General features: G+C 33.5%; 2 protein-coding genes and 1 pseudogene across 2 annotated transcripts in view; all 3 read left to right on the forward strand.

Annotated features, from left to right (window-relative positions):
• LOC107614778 (probable LRR receptor-like serine/threonine-protein kinase At1g51860) overlaps positions 1–1229 on the forward strand; it is a 4811-nt gene extending 3582 nt beyond the window's left edge. Inside the window, exons 11-12 of the mRNA XM_021111700.1 lie at positions 188–426; positions 549–1229. Coding sequence (XP_020967359.1) covers positions 188–426; positions 549–966 — 657 coding nt within the window. The 3' untranslated portion in view covers positions 967–1229. The remainder of the gene's footprint in view (positions 1–187; positions 427–548) is intronic.
• On the forward strand, positions 3146–8854 carry LOC107616517 (annotated as a pseudogene).
• On the forward strand, positions 4615–6356 carry LOC107614777 (putative disease resistance protein At3g14460). Its single transcript, XM_021111701.1, has 2 exons — positions 4615–5437; positions 5482–6356. Exons 1-2 carry the CDS (start codon positions 4615–4617, stop codon positions 6354–6356), a joined length of 1698 nt encoding a protein of 565 aa, XP_020967360.1.

The raw sequence follows: 11139 nt of genomic DNA on the forward strand, positions 1-11139 counted from the left end.
ATTCAACAAATATATGTTAAAAGCTTCTAACACTGTGCAATCTCTTGTTTTTCAATAAAGGAAAAAACAATGGGGGATTGTGCTTGAATTGGGAAGATAGACTTCGAATAGCATTAGAAGCTGCCCAAGGTTAGCGCAAGAAAAATAATTTATATGTAAATTTAATTATTTCTTTGTCAAATTTTAGTTGTTAACTGATAACTATCTATACATGCATGGTGGAAACTTAAATCCAGGATTGGAATATCTGCATAATGGTTGTAAGCCACCTATAATCCACAGAGATGTAAAATGCACAAATATTCTATTAAATGAAAACTTCCATGCCAAACTTGCTGATTTTGGATTGTCCAAATGCTTTGCGGCTGACGGCGATACGCATGTGTCGACAATTGTAGCGGGAACTCCAGGCTACCTAGATCCTGAGTATGTGTTTCATTTCAATGATATGATTAGTTATCCATACCTTTGATTATTGAAAGAAATTTGATTAGAGATAAAAAAAATTAACTAACAAATGCACATTATTATTTGATTCGCCGTGCTAGGTATACAACATCAAACAGATTGACAGAAAAAAGTGATGTGTATAGTTTTGGAGTAGTTCTTTTAAGGATAATCACAGGTCAGCCGGTAGTAATGGTAAGGGAAGACATGATTCATCATATAAGTCAGCGTATTAATACAATGGTTACTAGAGGGGATATAACAAAAATTGTTGACTCAAGATTACAAAAGGATTTCGACAGCAACTCTGCATGGAGAGCAGTTGAAATAGCAATGACCTCTGTGTCTGCCATTTCAGTGGAAAGACCATACATGAGTGATATAGTGAAAGAGCTAAAGGAGTGTTTGGCTGCAGAATTAGCTCGAAAACATACTAGTTGTGACCTTCAAAATGAAGATTTGGTTGGGCAGGTGAGTCTAAACTTGATTAGTACTGATATCACTCCCATAGCTAGGTAGGTTCATAGTTCATTTCTAATTAATACTATTACCACTGTACTAAAGTAAAATAAAATAGCTTCGGAATTATGTTGCATTTTAAGTTCAATTTGTTGTAACAATAGCTAGCAAGTTAGCTATTTTATCTTTTAATTTGTTGCTTTGCATTTTATTATATATAACAAGATCTGTTATATTCAGTTATCATCGAATAATTAAGTTTTGTGTCTTGTATGTTTAGTGAGATTATCATAATAATTTATCTAATAATTGAATTGAAAGAAGGAAAATTATATATACTAGTTATTGTAGTATGTAGTGTTAGAATATAATTAAGATCAATTAATATTTGATTAAACACTTATATTATTAACATATTATTGACTGTATTCAAGTTATCTGGAATAATACAATATAGAAGGGTATTTATAAGGAGAATCGTAATAATAAAGACGTAATATTCTATAATAAATATTCAGATATATTAAATAATTCTAATTAATCCTAATTGATCTTAATTATATTCTAACATGTAGCATGACTAAATTAAATATTAGTGTTCATTATTGTTGTGAAAAATTGGTTCCAACTATGAGCAACAAGGGATGAACATTGAACATTCAAGAACAAGAGAAGAGAGTTTCTGAATTCTGAATTCTCAATGTGAATTGCATAGATTGAAAACTTGATTAGTGAATTTTAAATTGTTGATGTTACAAGTCCAGCTATATATAGTATGAATACAACTAACTAACTATTCTACTTGACATAAATACAGTAAGTAGTTACTAACAGAAAGCTAACCATCTATATAACTCTATACATGTCAGCAAGTTAATTATGTACAAATGTGTGAAATGTGGATAGAAGAGGGAAGAGTTGTGTTGTCAGTGTGCTGGTTCACAATTGTTGGCATCGCTACTGCCAAGAATTGGCTTGTACAGCAATTTAAAATCAACACAACTTTTTCTTGATCAAGATTTAGAGAAGGTATATATACCACAAGGCTTTAGAGATTTCCAAAGCTGGTTTAGACGTCTAGGATTTGAAAAAAAAAATCCTATGGTTGTTTTGAAGCAAACATTAATTGGCCCCTCCTCCAAATCCTTTTTTTTTTAACCTTCATACAACAATCTTATGTTAAGCCTTTCTCCCATTAGTAGTCTTTCGAGGTGCGTGATTTTCTTTTAACGAAAAATATGTTAGATAATAATCAATACTTTTCTCTTGTATTTATTTTATATCTAAACTAATATTAGTCATAGGAATAACAATACCATCCGAATCTGTGATACCCATTTCGTCCCTATCTGTTTAGGATAGGTAATTACCCACCTCGTACCTGGACGAATTTTTAGTGGAGCAGGTTTTTGGCCCAGCCCCAGTATATATAATATATAATTCTAAGGGCAATGTACTCAAATAAATAAAAGAAGAAAAAGCTTTACGTGATTGCAACAATTGGAACTTCGTTACCTGCATGTGCTTTTTTGTTATTATGTAATTCGTGGGAGCTAACCACGGTTTCCTATTTACATGTAATCAACGGTTTAGCAAGGAGAAGTGTTGAACGTAAATCGTGGTAGGTCACAACGGTTTAGCAAGCAACAAAATATACCCAAAAAACCCTATAGCCAGCCACGGTTTATGAAGAATTTTTTAAATTCATAAGTCCCGGTAGGCTGCCACGGTTTATAAAGAAAATTATTAATGTTCAATAAATTAAATAGTGATGAGCAGAAAGATTTTGAAAAAGTTTGAACACCATTTGATGTCAATTGCAATGCTATAATTTAACTGTAACTATTAGATTGAATAAACCTTATTAGTAGCGCTATAATTTAAAGCTATTTTGACTAACGTACAAAAATTAAATTAACTTTAATTAAAAGTAATAATAAATATAGCTGTTAGAAAAATCCTAACAATATATTTTAAAAAACAAAGTTTCGTTAATAAAACTAAATAGTTAAATTTACAATATTTAATTAGTAAGGAAGAACCAATGTTTAATTAAATAACATTTTGCAATTATTTTGATTGTCAAATTATTTTTTAAACTTATTTTTTTAAGAATTTAGAATTTAGTATTTTTATTTATTTCTTACATATGTTTTAGTACATTCGAGTATGACTGATTAAGCATGAATCTAAATTTTATTTAAGAATTTGATATTTAACCAATATCTAGTTACTAAAGCAAAGAACATTTTTACTTCATTATTTGTGCTCTGCAAACGGAAAACACTTGAGATTCCTTTTGCTTGAGAAAACCTAGAGAACTGAATACTTTACATCGATCTAGCTACAACAACTTCTCTCAACCCCTTTCATTCTTTTCTCATCATCTGCCGCACTTGATTTTGAATCATGGCTTCAAAACTTGAAGGTGGAGCTTATCTCTCTTCTTTTGTTGATGCTATCTCAAAGAAGCTATCTTCAATACTTGAAGATGACTCTGTCCTGGAAGGAAATGACTCTGTCCTGGAGTTGCTTGAAAGGTTGGATGAAATTCTGTGTGATGTTGATCCTGTGCTTGATGATGCTGAGCTGAAGCAGTTCCGTAACGATAGAGTGAAGAAGTGGCTTGTAGATCTCCAAGATGCTCTCTACATGGCTGATGACTTCCTCGATGAACTCTCCACTAAAGCTGCCACTGCCACTCCAGGTAACTCTTATGACTGGTCTCGCCCTGTTGATTCAATTATTGAAGATAGCGGTGTCAATGTCATAGTTGGCAAACTAGAGTCTCTTGTACGACGAAAAGGTAAACTTGGACTGGAAAAGAGTGCCAAGTTGGACACATCTTGGAGAATTCCATCCACATCTGTCGTTGTTAGTTCTGACGTAGTTGGTCGGGACGAAGACAAGGAGAACATAATCAAATTGCTGTTAGATGATACCTGCGATGCTGAATCACATGTAACTGTGATTCCCATTGTGAGTATGGGCGGGATAGGAAAAACTACTTTGGCTCAATTGGTTTACAATGATGCCAAAGTCATGGGAAAATTTGACACGCATGGATGTGTGTTGCTGAAAATCCTGACCCTGTTCATATTATAAGGACAATAATAGGGGCAATAGATTCTTCTCCCTATAACACGGATAACTTTGATTCACTTCAGACTGATTTGAAGAAGAAGTTGACAGGACCTTTATTGTTGTTTTAGATGATGTCTGGGATGAGCAACGAGACATGTGGGAGAATTTTCTAAAACCTTTTTACTATGGGAATAAGGGGAGTAAGATTCTCCTAACAACCCGTAGCGGAAATGTTGCTTCTGTGTTCGCACCTAACAGTCTACATTATCGACTAAGTTTATTGTCGGAGGAAGATTGTTGGTCGGTGTTTTTGAAGCATTCATCCATTTCTACTGGTATTAAACAATATGCAATTCTAGAGCCAATTGATAGAAAAATTGTTGAAAAATGTAAGGGGTTACCTTTGGCTGTGAAGACACTTGGGGGTTTATTGCGCAATAAGTATAATGAAGGAGATTGGGAGAATGTACTTGATAGTAAAATTTGGGAACTCTGGAAGATGTTAGTCCTGCATTAAGAGTTAGTTATCATTACCTTCCTTCACATTTAAAGCGATGTTTTGTTTATTGTTCACTATATCCAGAGGATTATGAATTTGACAAAGACAAATTAATTTTGTTATGGATGGCTGAAGATCTTTTACAACCAAAGGAAAACAACACCTTAGAAAATATTGGCTGTGCATATTTTGATGAATTAGTTGCAAGGTCGTTTTTTCAACCTGCTAGTACTAACAGAAAGTTATTTATAATGCATGATCTTATGCGCGATCTAGCAACATTTTTTGCTGGGAAATTCTATTTCAAACTTAAAGAATTTGGCAATCGATGCATGATAGACAACAAAACTCGTCATTTATCATATGCTACAAAATTTGAGGATAGCATCAAATTATTTCGAGAGGCCAATAATGGAGCAGTACACCTGAGAACATTTTTAGATTTTACTTTCCTTCGCCATGATCAATCAATTGATATTGAAAGCGATTCTTGGCTCTTACAACAACAATTAGGGTGTTTAAGAGTTTTGTCATTTAAACACTCTTCTATAGAGTTATTGTCTGATTCAATAGGTGAATTGATTCTTTTGCGTTACTTGAATCTCTCTGACACACCTATTATGACGTTATCTGAGTCAATATGTAATTTATACAATCTCCAAACTTTGAAGTTGAGGAATTGTGATGAGTTAGATATGCTTCCCCGCCGCATGGAAGATCTTGTGAACCTGCGTCACCTTGATATTCGAGGAGCTTCTCGTCTGAAAGAGATGCCGAAGGGAATGAGCAAGTTAAAGCATCTAAACTTCTTAAGTGATTATATTGTCGGCGAGTATGAAGAAAATGGGATAAGAGAACTGGAAACACTGGACATTCTCCGTGGCTCATTTTGCATTTCCAAGTTGGAGAATGTCAAGAATAGCGGTGAAGTTTTGGAGGCAAAGATGGGTAACAAGAAGCACATCAACACTCTAAGTTGAATTGGCTTCCAGATGGTGACATTGATGATGTTCAAAGTGAAAGAGATATACTTGACAAGTTACAACCTCATCAAAACTTGAAAAAGTTATCAATTGTTGGTTATCGAGGTGAAACATTCCCAGATTGGTTAGGCCTTTCTTGCTACTCCAATATGACCAAATTGAGGCTGAAGCGTTGTAAGAATTGTTGTGAGCTTCCTTCACTAGGACGTTTACCCTTTTTACGGCATCTGGAGTTTTCTGATCTTGATGGGTTGGAGAGAATTGATTTTGAGATTCACAACAAAAAAAATGGATCATTTCAGCAGAAGACACCCTTCGAGTCTCTTGAAACTCTGGAAATTACGAGCATGTCTGGTTGGCGGGAATGGCATTTTCCTGATGAGTTTGATGGTTTTCCTAAGCTTAGAATCCTTTCACTAAAAAGCTGTCCGGTGTTAAGAGGAGATCTGCCTGCTCACCTTCCGGCTCTGGAGGAACTTACCATTGCTGATTGTGAAGAGCTTGCATGTCCGCTGCCGAGGGCTCCCAAGCTTCACCAATTACTTGTAGATGGTTCTTCTACGTATTTCGCAAGAGTCACGTATTGGAGTGGCGACCGCATATCCTACTACCGCCACAATATAGTAATTTCAGGAACCCAGCTGGCGAATTCCGTATTGGAGTGGCTACCGCACATCCAACCGCCACGTGTCCGTCGTCTGCGTATAATGAACTGTGAGTCAGCCATATCAATTTCAGGAGATTATTTGCCGGCTTCAAAAATTAACATTCTCCGAGCAACTGCAACACAAGTCACTAACGGAGATTCATGTAGAGGGGTGTGGTTCACTGTCGTCGTTTCAATTGGGGGCCCTTCCAAATCTCAAGGAACTCGTAATCAGTAAATGCCAAAGCATGGAAAAACTTNNNNCTTTGTTTAAGGATCTCAAAGTGCCCCAGTCTAGTATCCTTGCCGTCGCTAGGGTTGGCTGCGCCCCACCTACAGGAGCTGTATATAGAATATTGCCGAAAAATCGATTGTTTTGCTGAGGAGTGCCTCCCTCCGAGTTTGAAAACTCTTGAGGTCATTGAGTGTGAGAAACTAGCGAGTTGGATTACATCAAATGTTTTGCAGAGTGAATGCCTTACCCATCTTAAGCTTGCTTCATGCTTTGATATAAAGTCGTTCCCAGGAGAGGGTTACCTTACTGCTTCTCTTGAGTGTCTTATATTGCGCAAGTTTCCAAATCTGGAGACGCTTGACTGCAAGGGGCTTCACCATCTTACCTCTCTCAAAACTTTAGCAATTGCTGACTGTGAAAAGCTTGAGAATATCACAGAAAAACATTGGCTTGCCTCCATAGAAAATATCTACATGGGGGAAGAATGTTCTTTGAGGCGTAAGCTGGAGGAGATGGAACACCCAGGGATTCAATTCATTCCTGGTAAGTGTTTTTGTTTTGTTCTTCCCTAAACTCACTGCTCTCCTATTATAATCCTTTGCATCAACCATTTTCATTCTCTTGTTAATACACCACGTCAATATTTATTATCTTTTCATTTCTTATGGGTGCCATTTTTTCCAATTTTTTAAGGATAACAAATTAGATGCTTAGAAAATAACAAAACGGTAAACTTTTTCATGATCGCTTCTATATTGCTTACATTATTTGTATGGTTTATTGCAGATCCGCCTCGTCTTTATCGTCCTAATGCATACTCCATCATCAGGGATTATTGCAGATTCGCCTCGTCTTTATCATCCTAATACATACTCCATCGACCATCATGTAGTGTGCAATGAAAGCAAGTCAGTGGCATTCGGGTAGGCAATACTTCATGAAACGGACTATCTTGCTTTTTTAGTAAAAACTAAAAAGTCATACCAATTAGGAAAAAATAGCTTACTTTTCTTATGCCATCTTATTTTAATTTTAATTTTGTTTTTATTTCTGTCACCTTGATAAAAGCGCTCCAGTCTATTTTTCTATATATAATATTTATGAAAGTATATTTTATATTTATCTTAATTCCGTGTGTAAATCCCTGGTCTAAACCTAGATTTTATTTGTTGACAAGATACTATGTTTTTCAGCATACTCTTGCATTGGGTCTTCCAGATTTGCGCTCATGGAATTCGATATGTATTGCTCATCTGACTCTTTTCATTTGCCAAAATTGAATGTTACTATCCCAATATACTTCTCTATGTCAATATCTACAATCTCTAATATACTCATACTCATAAGGTCTTATATAGTTTGAGTGCAAAAAGACATGAAATGTTGGCTTTTATTATTATATTGAAGATTGAAGAGCCAACATTAATACATGGCTGAGGCAAGGTGAGAATTGGGGTGCACTAAGTTGTCTACATTAATACATGGCTGAGGCAAGGTAAGAATTGGGGTGCACTAAGTTTGCATTGTCCATGTCTTGCAAAGCCACCTCTTGCACTGTCTCTGTACATTTTTATTGACTGAATAATCCTACCTTGCTTTGTTCAGGTTTATTTAAGAATGGAGCAACTTGCTATACCAATGAATCTCTTGAACCACCCACTATGTCAATTAAAGAATTTGCTTCTGCTGCAAGGAAAGCAAATAATCAAGGTTACATACTGTTTATAGCTTTTTGTGCTGATATTATGCTTTATTTAAAATTTCCATCATTGCTCGTACTTGTTCCTTGTCCCTGTCTAATTATAGTTATCTCTGTTTTAAAATGTAGAGTCTAAGATTGCAAGAAGATGCATGTCGTTTCGTGGATATGATAATGCAACATTCGATGATAAACTAATGGTTCTTGTAAAAGGCTTCCTTCCTTGATGTATATTGACTTTGAGAAAGGCGCAGTTTCAAGCATCTTGTTTGTGTGTTGGCCATTATATCTTGGTTGTGCTTACTGAAAGACATCAGATGTGGGTAATTTTGGCAAAAAAATTAAATTCATCAAATATATGTATATAAACACAACGCTAGCTCCATAGGTTGATGTTTTCATTTTTCGTAAAACAGATGTTCTATTTCCTATATTTTGCCAGAATTATGGTACTATGTCATTATGCTTCTTATAGTAAATTTGAGAATAAAAAACTTTGGTTTCCTGTACAGGTATTGGGCTCCCAAAAGACCCTGAAAGCAGTACAATTTCTTGCCTGAAACTATTGAAACTGCTAGCCTATGTGGTGCGGAAAAAACTGGTAGCAATTCAATGCTTGGTTGCACCTATCTAAAATGTCTCAAACTAGAAAATCACCTGCGTCTTTAGTGTGTGGCTTCTTGAATCCTCAAGAAGGAAGAGATTTTCTTCTTCCACGTGAATCTTGAACCATTCAAGTGATTTTGGGATATGTAAAGAGTAATGAGGTCTGCATGAATAAAAGGCAAAGATGAGGAGGAAAGAGTCTGTCCACATGAAGGACCCAAAAATTTGGTACAAAATAAAGGAAGATAAATGGTTATAAGATGTAACCACACAATTAGGCTCAATACTCACAAGCTTGTGTTCTTAGCTCAAAACATGTTCCACAACATATATATATATATATATATATATATATTTTTCAAGTGTCCGTCAGTGAAGGAGTGTATGTAGTTTTAACAGAATTCAGGTACTTTCTGTTAAAGGAAACTTTCCGTTATTTCTGTTTTCTGGTGTAACAAACTCTTAGCTATAGACCTATAGTAGTGCCTACTCTGCTATATGCCTATATATGCACATAGCTATACTGGTAAATATAATTGCAATCATTAATATCAGCTCATTTTAATCACGTTGTTACACTAGAACAATGCATCACCTTCATCTAGTTTCTCTTCGATTCAGTTTTACCTTAAACTCCTTGAGTCAGGTCTATAATTTGTAATTTAATGCCTGAGCATGTGACTAAATTGTCATGTTTAATTCAGACACTCAGACGTTGTTGATAAATGATGTTTTATTTTTAACTTATTGAAAGTGACATTATACTTATTCTATATATGAGTTATTTATTATTTGTTGATGTTACGGTACTCTTGGATTTCATCAAGCTAACCTTATATATTCAAGCCGAGTAACTTGAATTTGATATCTAATTGAAATTGAGTCCAAATTTACATTATATTATTCTTATTAGAATGTTACCTATTTTTAATTTTTAGACCCATTTTTCTTATGTTCAGATGATAAGATGATTGTATCTACCATAATTATTAGGGGTGTTCATGGATCGGATCTGATTCGCATATCCGCAGTGTTCATCCGAATCCGATACGAAAATTGCGGATATGGATTCCATCTGCAAGGCTTTCGGATCGGATCGGATCCGCACATTAATCGGATCAGATTGCGAATTTTGTGTTGGTATCCATATATCCGATCCGCATATCCGCGTATCCGCAAAAATAAAGAAATAAATAAGTAAATATTATTTTTATGTTTTATTTCAACTAATAATTATCATATATGTTGTATTATTTTAATTTATTATTTAAGAAAAGTATGTTTAATATTATTTTAAGAATAAACATATTTAAAAGAATAGAAAAAATGAATTTTTTTGATATTTTTTTAATAAAAATAAGTTTTTAAAAATATTTTTGTATTTTACGGATATATCTGATATCCGATCCGCAAATGTGCGGATCGGATCCAACTTTAAAAACTGCAGATATTAGATCCGATCCGATAATTTTAGTGGGGATCGGATCAAAATTTTGATCATATCTAATCTGATCCGATGCGCGTTCATCCCTAATAATTATATCTACCAATTTTTCTTTTACTCACTGTAAATTTATATTCTTTGCTTTATATAAACTTATTGTATCCATTGGAACAAGTATTACCAATATGAATAAAGTAATAAACATTTATTATTTAAAATTTCTGTGAAGCTGACTCTATGACTTGGACTACTCACTACTAGAAATCTAGGATCAAACGTGGCTAAACCCATAATATGGTTTATAAATGCAAAAGTAGGATTTCAAAGAAATTTGAGGGGTAACGTAGTCAACTTCCGTTGAATGTAGTTTATGGCATATTTAGATTTTAGAGTGAGGATATTTGTATCATTCTTTAATAATTTTAATAAGGTAAATTTACTTCTTTATCGCTTTTTTTAACAATTTAATTTTAATGCAAAAAGAATACATATAATGTTCTTTCAAAAGAGAAAATAACTAAAAATATTTTCATTATCTAATTCTTACAAAAATATCTTCTAACTTTATTAACGACAAAAATATTTTAAAAATATTTTAAAATATATAAAAAAATAAATTCCAAAGAAAAAGTCATTTTCATTAATGAAAAGTTGAAAACGACTAATGTGACAAATGAAAATGACTTTCATTAAGCTTCCATGACACTTTTAAAACATTTGAAATACAAATAAAATGAAAATAATAGAAACAAACATTAATATTTTTTTTCAAATATTTGAGATAAAAAAAATATTTTACTTCCTTTTCGTTATTTTATTGGCTCAAGAGCTGTAAATGCTAATATATATGATTTTTTTTTTTTTATCAAAAGTACCAGTTATACTTACGTAAAAAGATTAAAAAATATTAAAAAACATCTTGAATTTAGATATATTTAAGAGAATATAAAGTTATACTCATTAATTATTATACTCGTATATTTATTCATATAATAAATTTATTAATAAGAAATATATATATTAATTAATATAGTAGA

This window comes from Arachis ipaensis, chromosome B09 (genome assembly GCF_000816755.2).
Source record: "Arachis ipaensis cultivar K30076 chromosome B09, Araip1.1, whole genome shotgun sequence".
NCBI classification, from domain to species: Eukaryota; Viridiplantae; Streptophyta; class Magnoliopsida; order Fabales; family Fabaceae; genus Arachis; species Arachis ipaensis.

What these genes read in the sequence shown, in the direction of transcription:
- LOC107614777 (XM_021111701.1), top strand. Translation starts at nt 4,615, where the DNA reads ATGGCTGAAGATCTTTTACAACCAAAGGAAAACAACACCTTAGAAAAT. An exon ending in AGTTTTGGAGGCAAAGATGG is followed by an intron (nt 5,438 to 5,481) that starts GTAACAAGAAGC and finishes ATTGGCTTCCAG; the next exon opens with ATGGTGACATTGATGATGTT.